At 37.4% G+C, this 22,054-nt stretch overlaps 1 protein-coding gene across 8 annotated transcripts in view; it reads left to right on the top strand.

Annotated features, from left to right (window-relative positions):
- The window catches only part of LOC136236553 (UBX domain-containing protein 4-like), a 198,568-nt gene that overhangs the window by 171,153 nt on the left and 5,361 nt on the right, over positions 1 to 22,054 (top strand). For 2 of the 8 annotated variants that reach the window (XR_010692163.1, XM_066026768.1), the window contains exons 1-6: positions 9,237 to 9,366; positions 11,539 to 11,582; positions 14,930 to 14,987; positions 17,765 to 17,811; positions 19,896 to 19,940; positions 20,595 to 20,638. The exons of 2 other annotated variants lie outside the window; for them this stretch is intronic. Coding sequence is in view for 1 of the 6 variants with exons in the window: in XM_066026768.1 (XP_065882840.1) it covers positions 19,921 to 19,940; positions 20,595 to 20,638 (64 nt within the window). In the remaining 5 variants the exon portion in view is untranslated. Of the gene's footprint in view, positions 1 to 9,236; positions 9,367 to 11,538; positions 11,583 to 14,929; positions 14,988 to 17,764; positions 17,812 to 19,895; positions 19,941 to 20,594; positions 20,639 to 22,054 lie in introns of those variants that run through there. 4 more of the 8 variants (XR_010692168.1, XR_010692165.1, XR_010692167.1 and 1 more) reach the window with 4 other exon arrangements.

Raw genomic sequence — 22,054 nt, 5'->3', positions numbered from 1 at the left:
AGTATGTGCAAAAACATAATATCACTGTGCACCACAGCAAAATGTTGATGGCAGCCTACTGGTGGATGTTTCCCTAGTTACACCCCACACTCGCTCAGTTGTTGCATACAATCACTGGACTGAACTTATGGACTGGACTCAGGTATTTTCCTTTTTTAACCAAATATTTAGGCAACTGGTTGTAAGTAAGCATAACATCATCTAGTATACATCATGTGTTAATTCTTCTCAGCTCATTCACTACCACCAACCAAATTGACACTTCTTAGGATGCATATATATTTTGGGACAAACTAATTTCAGTACATTTTAATGTCATCACAGTTGTTCTCTCAGAGGTACAATGAGTGATACTGTATCTGCAATGACATTTCGTAACGTGGCAAATACAAAATGGCCGCGTCATGTCATCCTGCATCTGCAGTGACATTTCGGTGGCCATTTTGATGTCACAAAACAGGGTTTTTAATTATATTCATGGTTAGTTTATACTATGAATTATGAAGTGATGAATGCAATGTAAATAATTTTAATCTTCATGGATAAAAATGTGAGCATGGTAGTCGTTGTAACTCCGCTTACTGCTTTAATGCTGGACCAAAAGAAGTTTACCGACTTAGGTATAATAACTGAGTTTGTTGGAGGTGCCCAAGATAACGAAGCAGCTATAGCAGCAGTCCTTCAGGGCTAAATTCAGTTGGTATATATCAGCCCTGAATGCATCATCGGCAACAAGAAATTTAAAGCCATGTTTCAGAAAGATGCTTATCAAGATAATTTTACTGTGTGAAGATGTGGTACGTAACTTAATTGAGTATCATATGGTTTATGCATGCTAGGTTGCTTTCTATAGGGGAGATTCATTCAGGAAGTCTTTTTCAGAAATTGGGACACTACGTAGCATCCTACCAAAGTCTGTAAACATTCTAGCCTTGACTACTACAGCAACTAAACAAACTGTAGATTGTGTAGTAGAAAGACTGTCAATGAAAGAACCTGCTATGATAGGAGCCAATGTGGGACAGAGAAATATTAAATACATTGTCAAACCACACATTAAGCAGACAGAACTTTGTGCACTGCTTAGCAAGGAGCTTCTGACCAGTCATACAAGCACATCAAAGACAGTCTCTCTTTTGTAGAACCTTGTTGAATTGTGCAGTTATTTATAGCAATTTAAAGAAGACTCTTGGAAGCAACATTACAGAGCCACCAGGTCTGCCTAACTTGGTAGAATTCCGTTTGATAAACTTGTTTACAGCAGCCACAACTTCTAGAATGAGGGAAAAAATACTAGAAGAATTTTGCAAGAACAATTCTACACTTAGGCTGGTAATAGCTACAAGCGCATTTGGCTTGGGTGTGGATTGTGGTGATATCACCAGAATAATTAATTGGGGTGCACCTTGCACATTAGAAGAGCTTCTACAAGAAACTGGAAGGGCAGGGAGAAATGGTGCACCATCAGAAGCTATTTTATATTCCTTCAATGTTGGAAAAAATAACACAAAGGCAATGAAGGAGTATTTAGTTAATGCAAGTTTATGTCGTCGTCAGTTGCTCCTGTCTACTTTCATGTTTTGTGAAGATACAGTGGCTTTAAAATATTGTCGATGTTGTGATATATGCAGCATCTTGTGTGATTGTTCAGACTGTGTTTAAACTATTTTCTGTCAACATATAATAATAATAACAATTTTCCATTAATACACGTCTAAATTAATCAACTTCTGTTTTACCTAATCAGTAATGTTTTCCCATTTAAAATTTTTAAGGAATGGATTGCTTTTATAGCCACTCAGGCAGTGGTTTTCTTGAAAGAAAAAAACTTTTCATCTTGTACTTGCTTGAGAATTTTTTCAAAGGCTTTTTCAAATGATGGTGCTGAACTGTGTCCTTTATTGGGTGTAGCCCCAGCTTCTGCTTGGAAGGCTTGACACACATGCTCAACAACAAAAAGTGATTTGGCAACACGAATAATGGCACTGGGTTCTGCATTAGAATGCAAATTCCCCATCATAGACTTCAACCTGCGATTTAAGATGTTCCATATGTACGTAAATCTACTGGAATGTTGCATGAACTTGCATCCTTGTCTACTGCGTGTGTTCACAGTTCAACTCCACATCAGTTCACTAGTTTTTCTTTGTGATAAAAATTTTGTTTGAGCAAGTAGTCCTTAGAATAGTTGTAGTGGCCTGTCTGTTGAATATTGGCAATAGGAATTTCCAATATTTCGTGATGCGGTTCCCGTCACCTTTTTTAATAGAATCATGAAAGCCATGTCATATTAAAGAAAATGTCAACAAGTCAGTGGCATAGTTATAAACCAAATCACTAGAAGTCTCATTCTCATTTACAGATACTGTTAGTTGTACTTCCCCATCCTCGTCTACAGATACTGTTTGTCGTACTTCAATCTTCACAAACTTTTCGACAATTGCCTTGGCACAGGCTAGACAGCAGTTGTCAGTCTGAGGTATACTTTTTGCAGCAGCAACAATTAAGTGCATGCATCACAACTAGCAAAAAATCTTCTGAAGCTTTTGTTTTGTGCTTTGGACCAGACCCCACTGCCGTGTAGTGCACAAGATGCTTGAGCTGTAAAGTGTACTTTTGCCATTAACTGTTGTCTTGGAGTAAAACATTTTCCAGATGATCTACATGAAAACATGTAATGTACAGTGCTTTGAACAGTATGTTACCTCCACAAGACAAATTCTTGCATGCCAATCTGCACAAGTTGGTACAAATCCTGTTAACTTGTCTTCAACTAGTAAATGGGTATCTCGCAGTAACATAGCGCTTCAAACATGAGCAACTGTCAACTGATCCCCAAAAAGAAGCAGTTGAACCAACTTGGTGTCATCATACTCATACTCATATTTATCTGCACAGGTTGTCCCAAGCATGCTATCTTCAAGTGTAGTGCTATAGCCCTTATTTCTCATGGTATACATATGTACCAATCAGCCATTTAATTTTGAGGCATTATAGGTTAGTAAAAGTATATAAAAATAGTGAACATGAATGTTAGATATAATTAGACACTGGAGAACAGCAACAGTACACTTATAGCAACAAAAATTATAACACTACAGAATAGTCACATAAGGTACAATATTGTTGTACAGTAATGTAAAGCATCTTGATACTTTGAGAATGAGATACTCTAATAAAACAATTATAGCTGATATGAAATATCCTAATACAACAGTCATGTATACCTAGGAATAGTACAGTAATCTTATGAGCACAATGGAATACAGTGGATCCTCAGTTATCCATACATCTTCACTCCAGACAAAGCGTTCAGATATGTGGATTAGTTTAGATATGTGGATTAGTTTATATAAGTGAATTTTGATAAATTTAAGCCTATTAAATTTATTTAAAGTATTGTTCAATTCCTCTAATGGAACACACAGGTAATAGATAGCTTAAACACTCTATTAGAACAGTCATTTTTGCAGTTTCAGAACAGTGTTTAGTAAGCTGAGGTTCAGATGTACTGTACATAATACACAAAAACTGGGCATTGTTCAAAACCATAGCTCACTGTGGTACATGATACTACACATTTAAGCCTTGATCTATTAGAAATTTGAATGTAATAATTAGTGTTGCACCGATAATTGGACCGGTTATCGGAAAAACATATATCAGTTGCGTTTTTTTGTATATCAGTATCAGATCAGCATCACGATGAAAAAAGTAGCAGGTACTGATAGATGTATGTAACTATGTATTTAGAGATACATGCTCATGTGTACCAAATGATGTTGTTACAAATACATTGGAGTTCTATAATTAAGCATGGAGTCCATTTTAAACTCTAGCGGTGCCCAACTTATTGTCCCAAACCCTCTTGAGTACAGCAACATTTGTGAAAAGAACTACCGCATAGTAAAAAACTTTGGCAGTAAGAAACTCTGGCGAATAGTATTACAATCGTCGAAGTTTTTTTCTGCCAATTATTTTTAGCAATCACATGAGCAAATTGAGTAAGAAAAATTATTTTTAGCAATCACATGAGCAAATTGAGTAAGAAAAATTATTTTTAACAATCACATGAGCAAATTGAGTAAGAAATCAGTGCTACAAATATTTCAGTAAGGAGAGAAATAAGAAAGAAGACATTGTGAACACTCCATGCATGGGTATCGATGTATCGTACAAGGTAGCGTGCATGGACTTTTCCAAGAGTTCCCAATTGATTGTTGCGAGGTTCATTGTCTCACAAACATTGTTCTCGATATCACAAGAACCAAACAATGCTTACAATAGCTTGTACTAGTCTGGCAGCACCCGCCCCTTCACATAAGGGGTCACTCTAGCATTACGGAGTTGTAACAATGGAATGTAATTAAACAATGATGTCACAGCAAGAATGGAACATCTAACAGGCTGCTAACATAACCAAGATTCTTTCCATATTGATTAGGTAGCTTTAGGAGTACATCAATTCTAACTACAAGGCCTTTTCACTACCTCCATCTTTTGTTCTTTTAAAGAACATCCTATTTGTGACTACAAGCAGCCTCAATCATATTTCATCTTCACAAAACTTTGTGAGAAACTCTTTTACGCATTACATAACTCCACAATATATATATATATATATTAAGGCTGAAACGAATAGTACGAATATTCGTTATTCGTTCGTTAAGAAATATTCGTATTCGTTAAATATTCGTTAATCGGATAATGTACACATTTAACCTTGAAAACATTTTGACAACTGAAAACTGTCTGTCATTTTAAAATATAATTTTTCATCTTAATAATACATGTAAAGGACTTTTCTTTTTTAACATTTAAAGTTTTAGTAGTAATCAAAGTGATTTTGTCCCTTTCGAGCACCTAATTATACAGAAAATTCTTAAAGAATAATTTGTTAATTCGTTCGTTAATTTGAAGAATATTCGAATACCTAAAATTTAATATTCGTTTCACCCCTAATATATATGGTAACTCCAAAACAAATATTTAGCAATTACCAACAATGCAATCTGATTGGTGTTACCTGTTTTCGGTAACAAGCTACAAATTTTGAATGCTAGAGTGACCAGACCCTTCCTCTTTATGTGAAGGAGTGGGTGCTGCCAGACTAAGCTTGTAGAGTCTCTAAAAGAAAAAAGCTACCACTCAAATTCAACATTGCTTAATTAGCGCAAGTAGAAAGCTTCTTGCCAAATAGCTAATGGGAATGGCAACCGTTTCATTTGTGAGTCTTTGTCCCTTGCAGGTGCATACCCAGGGAAGGTCGAGGAGGGTCGGTTGACCCCCCTATTTCAAACTGGAAATTTTCCTTTTACTGTAAAACGATCTTATCAACGTGTTCTAGCATTCATTACACGCCTTCCATAACTGAACCGCGTGTGGCTTCCAGGTACTGGTATTAACTTAAGATTATCTGTGTAAATAGAAACCACTTAAATACAGACAGTGGTTTTCTCTCTATCACTAAGGCTTCTATTATCCATCCACCATACTACACTGATCTCGCATTTCAATTAATTTCAATTGCAATTTGTTAAATATTTTCTAATAAGAGTCTGGAAACAATGATGAACACCAGACTGAATGGACACTGCGCTATACTGTTAACTATAACACAAGTAAACCTGGCTTGTTGCATTCATTGATATGAATTCTAAAGTGCCAAGAATGTGAGCCTGTCATTACGGTTATCATCCATGTTTGGACAATGGTGAAATGCAAGGTTTAGCTTATAACACAATAAGATGACCTTGAGCAGTCTTAGAAATGATGGACTGTACATACAGTACACCATATTTTAATTTTGCAACAGTGGCCCATGTCGAGAGAAATTTGTGTTGATGTGAGAGAGAAGTTTATTTAATCAGTGCATGCATTCTGCATTTAAGCAATTTGAGGCTATTCACAGGACATTGAATAATGTCCGGTCTTACTTCATCCACAGCATGAATATCAGCTCCTCTTTCTTCTATCATCATCTTCACTACATCCTCACTACAGGATTGCGCAGCAAAGTGTAGAGGTGTGAGGCCTAACTGTGGGAGACACAACACTACATGGCTTCACAGATACACTAAATGAGTAAACATGTAAACAAACAATTGGATCATATGATCCCGTTATGATCATTCAAACACAATAATTTTATTTCAGTAGGTTTTGTTTTAATAACAAATACAGGACACCTACTATTATAGCGTCAAGTGATACATGTAACACTTCATCAGACAATATGTACTGAATTGTACAATACTCATTGAAAGAACATAACAAAACACTAACAATGTACAGTGTAGTAGTTAATTCAATCATACAATCACAATGTGGTAATTACCCTTTACATTACTGGAAAGATATATTGTACTACTCACTATTAACACTGACATGTGATCAGTTACTGTAGCTCGGTATACCTAGTTTTACAGTTTTACAAAAAGATGACATGTTTCTTGGGACAATACATTTTATAAAATTGAACTTTACATTTCCTTGTACTTGTGGAAATGAATTTCCTATAATCATTTTACACACAACAATCACACACACACCATCTCCCACCCACAGCTAGTGGAGTATGCGATAAAGAGGAACTGTCCTGTACTGTTTACCATCACAGGACGTCATGCTTTGTGTAGTTTACTGTCCATCATGTAGGGACAGAAGATGGCAGCCAGCATCCATGAATTTACAGTTTGATAGTGTGTAACATATAGAGGTGAAACCGTGCGACTTAACATGCTATATGATTTATGGTCCCTTATGCTGCTTACTTAAAATAACATGCATGACTTAAGGTGCTCTGCTATGTCACAAAGCAAGTGCCATTATCAGTACAAGGATTTGTGGATTAATTGTTATAACTGGTACTGTACCAACTTTGACCAATCACTGAACACTTAACTGTCTCATCACTAGAAATTGCAGGATTTAGTTTAATGTGTCTGTGCAAGACACTGATTAATTAAAACTGCTCCATAACAAGACTAGTAAAGCAGCAAAACTTCCCGTGGATTGAACTATCACTTTGTAGCACTGGTGACACTAATCACATGTACCAAGTGTGAATTACATCATTATACAGCGACGCTAGGAGTGGTGATGCAAAAAGTGCACAACTTAGGCCACTCCAAACAAATTTTCTGTTTCCTGTCCACTACCCAGGCATATCTGCATGGGAGCAGGTGGTCTATATTCATTATTTCATTACGAGATTAGCAGCTCTTCAATCCATGCACAACCATAGCAAGCTGCATGAAAGCATACTTAAGCTTGCACCTTGATCATTTATAGTTGCAAGAACAGCACAAAGGTGAATTTGTGCTGACTTGATAGCACACTGACATGTGAGCTGACAAATTTCAAACTCGGTTTTTACTGAGCCTGAGCATGTACATTATATAATGGAAGAATACGGAATAATGGAACATACAATGCTGACAGTAAAGAGATGTGGGCGTTGGACAGGAAACAGAGAATTTATTTGGAGCAGCCTAACACTATATACACAATTATAGAACTTTGCGTGGGCGAGATCAAAGGAAAAAGTGTACTTTAAATTTCATAAAGTACACTCTCAGCCGGCCAGCAGTGCTTCATGACCACAAAGAGTGCTTTATTGCACCGCAAAGAGTGCTTTATTCGTTCAATAAAGCACTCTTTGTGGTGCAATAAAGCACTCTTTGTGAGGAACGAATAAAGCACTCTTTGCGGTGCAATAAAGCACTCTTTTTGTGGGCAATAAAGCACAGTTGCCCACGTGTCTTAGTGCAGGCTAATAGCCTGTGGGGCTCACACCAGTACGACTAATCACCCACGCTGGTGAAGGCTGACAGCCTCGCCATGCTGAGTGATCAATCACCCCAGCCAATACGAGATCTACCACTGGATTGCTTTTATAGACAGGCTATTCCTGGTAGTCTACGAGGTCTGCACAGTTGTTTTTCAGTTGTTAAACACTTGTAAAACCCAAAGGGAAGGTAATTCAGGAAGTTGGAGGAGAGTCACCACACCCGTATTTCAGACTGCCGAAAAGAAACCACCTCAGAGCAAAGTTTACCGTGCGGAAATTTACTACAGACTTAATTTAACTTTCACTTCTTACATAAAAGCTGCTTTTCCATTTAACGATTTTGCTCACGTGGGTGCGTATGGACAAACATAGGTAGGTAGATAGGTAGGTACACACACAGGCACACACACACACACGAAAACAATTTCAGTAAACCAGGCGTGCGCCCACACGGCCAGCTGTGGGTACGCGCCTGGTTTAAAAATTTGTATTGAGCTTGATGTTCCTCTACGTTTTGTACAGGGTCCATTCAGCTGAAGTGAAATATTTTCAGTACTTGTGCAACATTATTACACATTCACATGGTCTCGTCCTAAATCATAACCAATACTACCAAGGCACCATGAAGGTATTGTGAGGCTGGTTTCTGGCCAATTTCAAATCTGCATGATCTAATATACGGTACTGTCTTATGCACCTATCAATGTAATCCCCAACTACCACTAATACAGGCTGAGGTGGGGGAAGGTGGGGATTTGCATTACTGAAAATTACAATTCCCCACCTAGTGGGGAAATACTGGCGATGCAAACGCCTACCAAGTCTCGACCTGCAAACCCCGGGAATACTGGGACTAGGAGGGGATTTGTACGGTCATGTGGCGTGGTCCAGTAATGAGTTCGTTTGAGTGAATTCTAGTATGAACGTAATAGCTAGCACCCGAGACACTCCTTCCTAAACTGAAAGCACACACCTTTGCTGTCGGAGTGAGTTTCTTTAGTGAAGACAAATCCCCACTATGTGGGGTAAATCCCTCACCCCGTATTAGTGGTAGTCGGGCATTACATTGATAGGTGTATTATTGTACGACTATACCCCATCAGTTCATTACAATACAAACACACAATGTAGTCAATTAGGGTTATGAAGCCATATTGATTTATTAACCTGGGACGTGGGACCTGTTACACATGCTAGTCTAGTTGGTCAGAGCTGTAAACGGACAGATCAAGCCTATCCCCACACTCCTGCCAGCCTACTTTAATAGTGTCACGGCCCACAATAATCTACCTCAGTGGGAGGTCTTCTCTCCTTCCCTTCCACCATGAAGAAAGCGACCTGAGGATCATGGTTCGCTGATTCTGCTGTGACCACTCCTCGGACCACTCTCTAAGGGCATCCGCTTTTTGCCCTTTGTAAATCTCGTTGTAAATGACGTAACTAAAGCGATTCGAATATTTTCGTACGATCAAGTCTCGGATCAAGCAAATGCGAGGGTGAATGAGCACCACTTCAAAGACCAGTGTTTTTAGCCATAGTGTACTACTTGCAGTGTTGATACGCAATGAAATGAGGTGAGTGCATGGCTTATGATTGGTACAATGAAGGTAGTTTGTCCATAGATTTATAAACACCAGGTTTGTCAACCTGCTCATTTCTGCATATTCTCAGTCCAAATACTCGTCTCACCCGTGCTATATATTGTTCCCGCCATTTTGCTGTACATGTGGCAATAAGGACAACTGCTACTGCAAGGGGGTGATGCACTGAGTTTCTCACTGTATGTCAATCTCTGACTTTGTGACCAAGTCAACAATTCAGGAAGAATACTGTATCGAGGGGTCCTTCATTTCTAGAAATATCATCGATGGTGGCTGGAAATGTAGAAATTTATTTCAGAAATGTGGAAATTTTATCAGAAAAATTCCAACTTCAAATGACAGTTCTATCTATGTAATAGCTGAGCTATGAATCTCTCAAACTAGTTAGGCACGTAATTGTACTCTGGTGAATCCTTTCTAAGGTGAATTAGTTTAGTTCATGTGTCAGCAGGCTTGTCACAGTATACCACAGCATGACGTAGTTCGAAACCACACACCCGTTACAACCTGCCGAGCACACTGGGTACTGTTTGTGGAGTTAACTATATGAGGTATTTCTGCTGGCAAACCATTTAACCCTAGTCCTTTACCAACAAAATCACTTTGTTCGCCGCTTTGATAGGAGTCAAAAGGTCAGAAATGCCAGCCAGAAATGTACGGAAACGTATTTGGAAAGGCGAAATTTTATTTTGAAATGTGTAGAAATGTGGAAATATGCATGCTCAGAGTTGAAATTTTGTCTATGAGATTTAGAGTGAAGAACCCTCGTACAGTATAGCCAGAAATTTCGAGGGACAAAACTGTCACAAAATTCACAACTAATGATAGCTTCATGAAAATATAATCGTGAAACATTTTAAGTTTGTACACATAGCTATTAACTGTTGTCTAGACTTTCGTGAATTAAAAACGTGAAAATCATATTTTACACAGTTTCACGAAAGCTTCATCCCTCGAAAATTTCCCGTTATACGGTACTGATGCTGCAGGTCAAATACCAGGAATGCACTTATCAATGCAAGGGGTAGCCACTACCATTAGTCTTGTAGAACCATCTGTGACCGAGATCAAAGTTTTTGATTGCCGAAAATATACCTTGTTTGCTTACCGAAAATATACCTTGTTTGCTTGATTTCGCCGAAAATGGATCTTTATTGCTTGATAATCAATACATATTTTCGCAAACTCTCGTTTTGTTTTCAAGCTAGATTAATCACTACTTTTTAGCACACCTTGATCGCTTGATTCAGTGCAAATTTAACTCTTGGTTGCTTGATTTCATCCCGGTTGCAGATGGTTCTACAGGGCTATTGGTAATGACTATCCCTTGCAATGTTAAACCCTGCAGCCGATACATAGCACTAAACCAAATAAAAATTAGCATAGAGTTACAAGTAAGGACTTCAAAAGTAGCCAACTATTATGAAGATATCAAACTACAATTAAACAGGAAGAAAATCTATGAACAAGAGTACATAATAACAAAAAAATAGAGAGAGTGTACAACTCTCAATATAGCCCTTACAAACGCACTGAGTCAAGTTATCAGTAAACTTCTTGTTTTATTTTTACTCTTATCAAGTGAAAGGCTTGTTGAATGGTGTCAATGGGACTGCACATCAGTGACTTCTACTGAAATATACTGTGTCTCTTGAGTTGTGCCCTTCATGTTGTACGTAGATCAAAGCATTTACATGTTGGGTAAATATACGGCATGTTGCATCATCACTCGACTCAGTACGTTTTGGGAGTCTATTCCAGTAGGACACTCTTTTTTTTTTTAAATGTACTCTTGCTATGAAGCATGCCCAACAGAATTGAATGTTTGAACTAACTTCATTGTTATTGGATAATTTGCCACACCCCTGTCTTTTTCATATCCCAATTAAACCAATCAGATACAGTAACTACGTGATCCAGACATGCATACGTATAGAATGCTACATTTCTGTACCTTAGTTTTCCCCACCATGCTGTTAATATCTGTGTAGTACAGTCTCTAGTTATTATTACTATTGTGTAACTGTTTAGTTTACAGTCAATCCCCTAGTAAATAATTTGACTTATACATAATCAAGGATAAATGATGTGTACAGCTGGTATTTACTCTTGACGTAATGTTATGAACCATACTGTACATTACAGGTGATGATGAGAGTTATATGATCTGCAGTGAGGACCAGCTTGGAGTAAGATGAATTGTACTTATATATTAATTTGTATGAACTCTATACTAAAATCATGGTAATTTTAACATGTTAATAGTAGAGCTGTGCACCTACAAAATTTTGATCACCAGTATATTGGTCACCAATAATTGAACAATTAAACTATTTAGACATGGTTTTAAAACAGTAAATATTTCTTTATGGAGCACACGTACTTGTGTGATTGACATTAAAATTAATTCTTATTGACTTAAGTGGGTAACTATTAATACATAACAAAATGTATTATACCAAGACCCAGTCACTGAATTACAGTCATTGGTATGTTTAGCACTCAAAAGCTACTCAAATTTTAGTGCATATTTAAGTGAAATAACTGGAAGGCAATTACTGGTTATTTAATATTCATAACCAGTTATTGGAGTTTGGGAATCGTTGATCGATAAATCGGTTATTCAGTGAAAGCAAGAGTCCATAATGGCACAAGTTAATAGTGTCGTGGTCTAAGCAGTAGCAATTATGTTTGTACAACTTGATAATCCAAATGTGTTCAACTAGAGTATCAGGCTATGTCTGCCAGTATTCATTCTATTGGAGTAAAAGTGTATCCTTAACAAAACAGCCAAGCTTTTTAGAAAGGGTGCAGCCTTCAACAATCTAGGGTTAAAGGGGTGAAAATTAAAGGCAGCGACCAAGAAGTGGCCACAGTGATAGAAATTTAGGGAGATGGATAACTGGCAGCAGTGATGCAGCAGTAATGGATTTGGGAAATTAGAACTAGTGATGTGAACTGGTATGCAAAAAGCTGGTTATTATCCAGTATTGTCTAGGTCAACTTTAAACAGGTTTTGCCTACCTACTTGGTAAACCATAAATTTCCCCTGCTGACAAGTGTTAACATAATCTCAAAGCATGTGTAAATATGTGATTGTAATAACTGTTATTAGCACAGGATGTTGATGGTCAATATGTACACAATTGTAAACAGTGGAAATGGAAACCAAAAATGGAAAACAGAAACAGTCAAATTGTCATATAAATGTCATGTAGTGGCCACCTCTTAAGGTTACCTTCTTACAAAGACCACCTCTGTACAAAGACCACATTGTAATTAGGCTCCAAAAATAGTTAAAGCATACTTAATGACCTTATTAAAAAGACCACTTCATGTCACCTTTTTATAAAGACCAACTCTGTACAAAGGCCACTTGCACTTCTTCACATTGTAATAATAGTTAAATCCCAAACATCACTTTACCAAAAAAGCTACGTAGGTTAGCTAAAAAGGCTCTTGAGATCCTCTCCTTATGCGACCTTTGATCAGTGTGTCTACACTTTACTTGCATAGAGTATTTTTTGTATGACATGTTCTGGTACAAACTGAGTGATAATGGTATGGATATAGCCAGATGACTTCAGTAAAGTATGGATAAAAAAATTCTTATGAGTCATGAAATACATATTTGGAACTTATCAAATATTTCACTGTAAAGTGGCGGTCTTTATAAAGAGGTGGTCTTTATAAAATGGTGACCATAAAGCAGTCTTATTCATGAAGTAATTGAGTATGCGATAATTATCATTGGGACTTAATTACAACATGGTCTTTATACAGAGATGATCTTTATAACAAGGTGGTCTTAAGAGGTGCCACTAAATGAGAGTTTTACTGTAGGATATATTTATGTGATGATTTGACCATTTCCATTTTTCATTTCCAGTTCCCATTTCCACTGTTTCCAATTGCCCCTTTGATCCCACCCTAAACCTTCCAGCCGGCTTGTTGAGTATCTATTCTGTCTGCCAATATCACTTTAGTACACACAACCAATTAACCGGTTATATTGCCAATTATTGGTAGGCAATTAACCAGTGACAAAAAAAATTGTAGATGTACAGCACTAATTTGAACTCGCACATCTTTTTTTCTTTGAGGTTTTATGCATTTTTTTGTTCTTGTTTTTGGTGAGTGTTCTATTAGAGTATTTCAATCACATTTTTGGGATATTTGGTTTTATCTCGGTAATCAATGTTCCTAAATCACAAAAGACTTGTTTGAGCTGCAATGGTTGACCTACCTACAGACTGATTGTTAACCTATTTCTATAAGTGGTCTACTGTGTAGGGTGTGACAAATAATCAAGTTTACCAATAAATTTAGCAATCTTTACACAAATCAAAAGATTAATGCACAGTATTATGCTCTTTGTACCCTCCAAATTTGAAGTGAATTAAATAAAACATGTGTGAGTTAATAATTATGTATAATGGTTTTCTAACTAAAGTGTGTGCAAAAAGAAAAAGAACAGTGTCAGAAGAAGCAATTGTAAGTGATCAGGCCAAGAATAAAGGTAGAGGAGGGCGGAAGCGCTTTAGACACTACTTAAAAATATTATCTTAATTGCATAATTCTGTTCACAATCTCACGTGAACCTCAATAGTCTCAATACAAAACCAGCAAATGGTGGGGTTAACTAGATTTTTAGATCATGCTTCGTGTAAGGATTAAGGTGATGTAATTAGTTTCATAAAAGTGCTTAGTTTTCTAGGAAAAATCGATGAAACACTATTTCGCACGTAGAGAGTTTTGCACTAACCAGGTATGTTTATTGTAAGTAAAACAATGATGCCACACTTTGCTATATCGTCCACACATTTAGCTGATACTGAAAAACAAGGGTTTACATAATTCATTTTAACGGCACTTAAGGTGCTTCCACCCTCCTCTGGAGTAGAGGCTAGTAGCTATTATAAACTGTTGACCTCTATATGTTGCGTGAAACACAACCACTGAGCATGCTAGCTAGCATTAGCCCAGAAAATTTGTAAAATTAAGATTGAATCTGTAACTATTTTCAACTCTACAATTCCAATAGATTATACTTGTATTTGATTCATGTGTTCACATTAGTGTCTTACAATGTGTATACATTTAAATAATAGTATACATGTTTCTCATTGTAATTATACTGTATGCATGCCATTGCTACTAACATTAATTTTAAGACTGGTTCAATAGGGACCATCCTATTATGCTTTATTTTACCTATTACACTAAACAAAGCAACATTGATTTACAACATTAGATGTAGCATACTGTATTTGTTGTATCCCAATATGTACTTCTCTGAAATCTGGTTTTTTCAATATTCCATTGTGTATGCTACAATGCATTTGTGGAATTTCACATGGAGAAGCATAATTATCAATTGGATGGCTTCAACCTTATAGTTCATCATCACAATTATCAATACCCAAACCACAATTTTATTTTGTAGTAGCCATCATCTAACTTGTTAGGTTTTGTATACAATTTGTTATTGGGTAACTGGTGTCTTGTTAGTGTTATGTAAGAATGTGTATTACAGGTTACCAAGGTGATCAGTGGTTATAACTGAAGCAGTGGAGCTGAAGTGATTCAGTAAGGTACAGGGTGTATTTGTTGTTAACTTCAAGTGTTTCATTAATTGTTACTTATCATACAGTACGATAGTACTGTATAGTAGAGACATTGAAGGTGTGGGGACGATTCGTGATATAATATAACCCAAAAACCTGCCACGATTTTTCCTCACAATGACTTGACAGTATTGGTTGGGTAAAACCAAGCCCAAAAGTGTCTTCTGATCGATCCAAATTGTTTCCGTCAAGTTGCCACAGAATTTTTTTTCTTAATTATTCAACAGAATTTTTTACTGCTTGCCCGTCTGCCTGTCTGGCTGCCTGCCTGCCTGCCTGCCTGCCTGCCTGCCTGCCTGCCTGCCTGCCTGCCTGCCTGCCTGCCTGCCTGCCTGCCTGCCTGCCTGCCTGCCTGCCTGCCTGCCTGCCTGCCTGCCTGCCTGCCTGCCTGCCTGCCTGCCTGCCTGCCTGCCTGCCTGCCTGCCTGCCTGCCTGCCTGCCTGCCTGCCTGCCTGCCTGCTTTACGTCTTCAGTCAAGCATAGCGGAAAACTGGCTACAGCTACAGCCCTAATTCTTTTGCAGAAACGTTTCTAGCTCGCTTAAGAAAAAACCTTTGGTATATTGATAAACATACAATGCTTGCGCTATTGTCTTACCTTTTATCCTTCTTTATCATGGCCATCAGTCAAGGTTCTGCCGCTGAGTGTTAATAGACTACAGTACGGCTTCCATCTACTAGTGTATGTTACATCAAACTATTCGAATACACATGGTCGCCAGTTGCACCAAACTATTTGAACACACGTGTACGTGACTCGCTGTTGATATCAATCAGTGAGAGCAACTCGCGGCAAACTATACAGCAATGTGTAAGTCAATAAATGTAGCTTGTTTATTAACAATGTTAAACCGAGTCAGGTCATCCAGGTCCCGCTTTACAGATTATTCGGGTCTGACCCCACATTCTAAATTAAATGTGGATGTGTTACCACACATCATAGCGTAGCCCTGCTTCTTTCGTGAGCCATGCCCACTTATGTAAAGTACTGTCTGTAGACATATGGTGGCCACGCCCATTCATCAGTCTGTAAGTATGCACGAATCCACGTCCATTATTGTCTGCAGGGCCACGCCCACTGATCAGTTGTTATTGTATGACTCATAATCTAGTATAATAGTGCTGTGATTAACTCTTTAATATTGTGACTGGTTTTGTGAAAAGCAGGCTATTTAGTGGTCATGAGCTTGCAAAAAAACTTTACAAACAAGTACGCATAAGCACAGTAGGGATTAAGGTTGGAATGAATGTACAAATACATCCTCCGAAGCTTCTTTTCAAAATGTTACCGAAGCTTCGAAGCTTTGTTGCAAATGTCATGTCAACTATTAATGACCACAATTGATGGTTCTTAGGGTTACACTGTAGCACAAACTCCTACACTTTGTTATAGCTCCAGTATAACCATTCTTTAAACTACAATTACATCAAAAAATATGTAAGTGGCAGCTTCCACAAGGAGTGATAATACTTGTGCAACTGGTTTAACATGTTGATATCCATGGTAACGAAGCTGTGGTGGGGTAAAATAGCATCCGAATGTTATGAGACCGAACGAAGCTTCGAAGCTTCGAACTATTTGTCTCAACCCTAGTAGGGATATTCACTTCTTATTGTTTTACAGTATTTGGACATTACATACTACTCCGATCCAGCTTGTTTCAGTACTTTTTACTGCAGCACTATACACTGTCCCTACTCTAATTTAAAATTCTTAATTTCTTCTTATACTTGTTTTTTTTTTGTTAAGCACTGCTAAGAAATATATCATATTTCCTCTCATAAAAGCACAGCCTTTATTTAATTTCCTTCCCAGTATTTTTAAGCCAGCCTGTAAATAAATAGGGTCTTTATTTGAGACCAGGCATTTATTTGGATACATAGATCCAAGTGACACCTGGTATTTAATCGAATTTGAGTTGTAGTAGAAATGCCATTGTTGTAACAGTAAGCATAAAAAATCTTCATTCAGTGTGTTGACTCATATATAGTCAAGGCCTAAAATGATCAGTTGTATGACACTGTCTGCATGCATGCAGGCTTGCACAGAAAACTCTCATGATTATACTCATAACATGTATGATCGCTCAGAAGCCTTATTAATAAGTTTGAAAAATAATTAAAGCTAGACTCCATTTAGGCCTGGCCTATATTTGAGACAGACGTTTTACTTTCCAGATGTGGTGCAGCCCGGTCCCCTGTTATGTCAGGTCTAGAATCACCACTGCTATAGATCTTATAGAGTTGTTTTTGACTGCAATCAAAATAATCAACAGAAATCTTGATCACTTGATGATATCAATCAGTCTAGTTGTACAAATTCAATGTGCTTGACTTAATCACAAGTATTATTGGTTGCTTGATTCCATTGATCTCAGCTTCCAATGATTCAATCAGAATGTTGTATAAAAACTCCTATAGTGTATTAAGGTATGTATATATGTGTTGTTATTGAAGCACTTTTAAACTAAAACCTTAGTTTAGTGTTCTTAAGATCATGTATTTACAGTGATCACATCTACTAGGCCACAACTTGAGCACCATAATATTTTGGCTGCTACCAGTACAACATGAAACGCAGTGCATACATTGTACTACTACAGATTAATGCATTAGGATGACATGCACTGATTCAGTATCCACTATTTAAGTATGCTCGTATAAGTCAGTATAACCCCCTCTCCCTTGCTACATGTGCTACCCAATTATTAATTCTTTGTCATCACACTATGTACTGTATTACAGATGATGAAAGTTATGAAGAAACATCTGCAGTGTAGACTAGCCAGGAGGTGAGATGGATTGTACTGTATGTTATATATAGTCAGTGGAACAATTCAGCTGTGAATGGGTGTAATGTGTACAAGCCAGTAACATGAGGAAAATAAACACCTGGTCTCAAATATAGACCTACAGTAGGCTATTATGTATTGTGATCGAGTGGCCACACTAGTAATCTGTACAAGTCTGCTTATGCACTATAGTGTATCATCCAACTGTTTGTAATAGTTTTAGGCCTTGTACTGTACATAACATTATGTAAAGTTCTCCATAATTACCATTGCACAATTACATTCCAACCACAACTTGAATTCAATTCAATGCTGGATGCCAAGTGGCCGGTCTCAAAATATGAACTCTACCCATTAATAGACTTGGTGAAAAACCTGGGGAACAAGTTACCATAATGCTTAGACTTGTGCATTATACAGTACAAAAGGATGACAGGATACATATGAGCTCTTGTGGGTTATGTACATGTACTTAGGCCAGTAATTATGTTTCTTAAAATAATAGTTATACGGGCACAATGTGGAGTCTATGAAATTTATAAACCTGAAGGCCCGGGTTGTAGCGCACAAGCGAAGTGAGGAAACTACTAAGGGCCTGAGGGTTTATAAATTTCATAGACTCCACATTGTGCCCGTATAACTGCTTTAGACTCTATTTCACATTACACTCAGAATACTTACCTCATCCATGGCTGTTTCTGCTGTAGGCTTGGCAAAAGCAGCTGGTTTACTTGTGATAATACTAGCGCCATGGCAACTATGTGTCCTCAAGTGACAAAATAATCGTGCTCGCTAAATCACTGCACGTGAACAATGTATAGCGGTTGGATAAACCTAGATGTTGAGCGTATGTTATATTGTGCCTGAAGGCGTGGAGTATATGAGATTTATTACCCACCCAAAACAGCCTAAATAGAGTCTAAATTCAGTTTTAAATGCGACGTCAGGCAGGATATCTAGCTTTTTCAATAAGCCAATGTGTAGATTTTGCTATGTACAGTATTTGTGACATTTCAAGTAGAGGATTGTGCAATGGACCAGAAACATTGTTGCCCCAATTGGAGTGACCTCAACCTTGCTTTTCATTGTTGATGCCAAACTATAATTTGTTTCTGTAGTACATACGTAGTTGTGACCTAACATTTTAGGCTCCTATATTCTACAAGTACACAGAAAATTTTGGAAATTAGTAGGGACCATAGCACATCGATAAAAAGTACTGAAATGAGCACAGTAGGGATATAACACTTCTTATTGTTTTACTGTGATTTAATATCTTGCCTACTCCAACTTGTTTCAGTACTTTTTATCGATGTGCTATGGTCCCTACTCTAGCTGAAAATTCCAAATTTTTCTGTGTACTGGTTTGTTAACTTTTTTTATAAATTATTATGACTGGTGAACCCACGCATACCACATCTGAAATGGCTCCACACACCCCAGCTATATCAATTATCGTCTAAAACATGAAGTATCCATTCGTTTCGTTGTCAGCTATGTTCAATCGGTTACACAGCATTTCGGGTCAAGAACTGTTCAAAAAGTACCTCTGCAATCAAAATAGCCACTACGAAAAATACGGATGATTTCTGTTACGAAGGGAAGCCATCATGTGCTACTACCAAATTGACACTTCGCTGTCAGCAAAGATGAATGGGACACAAAGGAGGACACTGGTAAGTGCATGAAGAATGCATTGTACGTACTGCGGTATGTCAAAAGGCACCAGTCGGGCCGAAGTGATGTCGAACAGTGAAAAAATTAAGGCCATAGCTTTAGCCGTTATCAAGTTACGCTTGTCTGAAGGCATCAGGCAATCAGTCAGTCAATTAGTCAGTAGAAAATTCTGTTAAATAAATAATTTTTTAGATTCTGTAGCAACTTGTTGAAAGCGTTTTGGGTCGATCTGAAAGTTTGTTTGGGCTTAGTATTACCTAACCAATACTGTCTCATCGTTGTCAGGGAAAATTGAGGCTGGTTTTTGGGTGATATTATTCCGTGGGCCACGCCTACTCCTTTGTGGTCCCTACTATACTGTAACCATTGTACTGTATAATAGTGTTATGTAAGAGTGTGTATTGTAGGTTACCAAGGTGATCTTGTGAAGCAATGGAGCTAAATTCAGAAAGGTATTTTTGTTAACTTATTTGTTGTTTTGTTGTTAATTAAGCACTACCAAGAGTTCATGAATTCTTGGTACTACTTAGAATAATAAATACTTTAGGTTTAAGGAAGAAAATCCATCCCTCCTGGAGGAAGACTGAGTGTGGCCCCGACTAGACATTGGGTGACCTGCAGTTCGAATCCTGGGGTTGGAGGGATTTTTTTCCTTACTTTGGCCCCTTTTCTGTTACACCATATCAGTCAGTAAGTCAAGTCATTAGGTCTAAGTCCCTGAAATTAGGTTAGGTAATCCTATGGCTGCAGCACATGTTGCTGTCAGACCTTCAGTGCTGGTCACTGTAAAGTGCTAATAATAATAATAAAATAATTAAATGTAATTCAAATAAATCGCTTTAAACTAAACTCATAAAAATATCATCTTGGCTATTTTATGGTTTGTCTACTATGTTAACTTTGCACAATAATTCTCTGGACAAAATTTTAAAGACTGCTTTTCACTTTTAAGGATATGTATTCAAATGTCCATAGAACTCATCAAGAAAGGCAATCTCAAAGCCTTGTATTTCAAACTGGTTTGTTCACAGCTAAGCTCACACACACAACACACACAACACACACAACACACGGTTGTTTTTGTTATTGTTTTGATTTATTTATAGTCCACCGTTCACCAGTTTTGCTGATCTCTGTATCCTTCAATCATGTACTCTACCATTATAATGTTGTACTCTCTAACTCCATTATTTGTGACCTGAATTAATCGTGCGCATGTTTCAAATGTTAAGCAATCATAGTATGGGATTGCTATATGTTACAATATCAATATCATACAGAGTTGTATAACTTACATATCTGTTAGCAGGAAAATCCATTACTTGGCAAGTTTTATCTTATATACATGTTCCTGTGATCAGGGCTAAAGTGAAGACCATATATAGTCAGTGATGTAATTACAACGTGACATAACTTGTGTCTTGTCTCTCTTAACACTGACATTAAATACAAACATAGCGGTACTATGGGCAGGAGCAGATCTAGGGTTTGGCAAGGTGAGGTGCACCAAGGTAGTAGACATATGGAGCAGGGTGATATGCCCCCAGGGTGATATGCCCTCAGAAGCTTATATGTTTCAGGACTGAAATTTTTGATGTAGAACAGTTTTATGCACAATTATGTAATAAGTGATCAAGAGTTGTAGGGATCAGTGACAGCCATAAGTTGTTCAGTTAGCTATGAGCCAACTGTCATATACCGTAGGATGGTATCATGTATACGTACAAATTTTCCAGGTACATAATTTTTGTGGATTGACAAATTTCAGTATTTCCACAGTTTTATTTTCGAGGATCACTTGTTTTTCACTGATGTTACCTATTAAAAAGCATAGAGCTAACCCTGACAATCATTAATTTCGATGATGAAAATTTCGTGGGCAGCCAAGCAACCGTTAAATCTGCAAAAGTTACGTCCCTTGAAAATTTGTACCTATAAGGTACAAAAGACCATGTGCATTTCATTCGAAAAATTCCTAGCTGGCTAATTGTGCCCATGGGATGGTGTTGTAGATGATATACACTCGGCAACTATAAGATTCTTAATGTTACATGTGGTGGCTTTTCTATTAGAGTATTTGACTGACTATTCTATTAGAGTATCTTGATCTTGTTTTTAAAAAGTTTTTTTTGGGGGGGGGAGGGTGAGGAGAAAGGGCATTTGCCACTCCATCCTCTTTCCTTGGATCTGTCACTGATGCGGTTATCCAAACATGCGGTTCAATAATCAGATAACTGAATTTGCTAGGATAAAAGTGCCCATCCATTTATAGACAGAATTCCTTCAGCCACTAATAAAACACACTTACTACTACAGAGCCTACACAGCATCATCAGTTAGTGAAATTTTTTAATAGAACAATCATTTCTAGTTTTGGATAATGAGTTAATGCTGTAATGAAATCAGACTTCATTACAAAACAAGTGTTCGAATGATTTTAACAGTTAGCATGTGTTTTACCCAATGCATTCTACTGTAAAATGTGCATATTTGTCAGGTTATTGCAGGTGTGTTCTGGCACATTATATTAAAAACAAGGGATTATCCATTTTAATAAGATGTGTAT

The sequence above is a fragment of the Dysidea avara genome, chromosome 10, assembly GCF_963678975.1.
Source record: "Dysidea avara chromosome 10, odDysAvar1.4, whole genome shotgun sequence".
NCBI lineage: Eukaryota > Metazoa > Porifera > Demospongiae > Dictyoceratida > Dysideidae > Dysidea > Dysidea avara.
The sequence above is the reverse complement of the archived record's forward strand: the minus strand, read 5'-3'. Positions and strand labels throughout refer to the sequence as shown.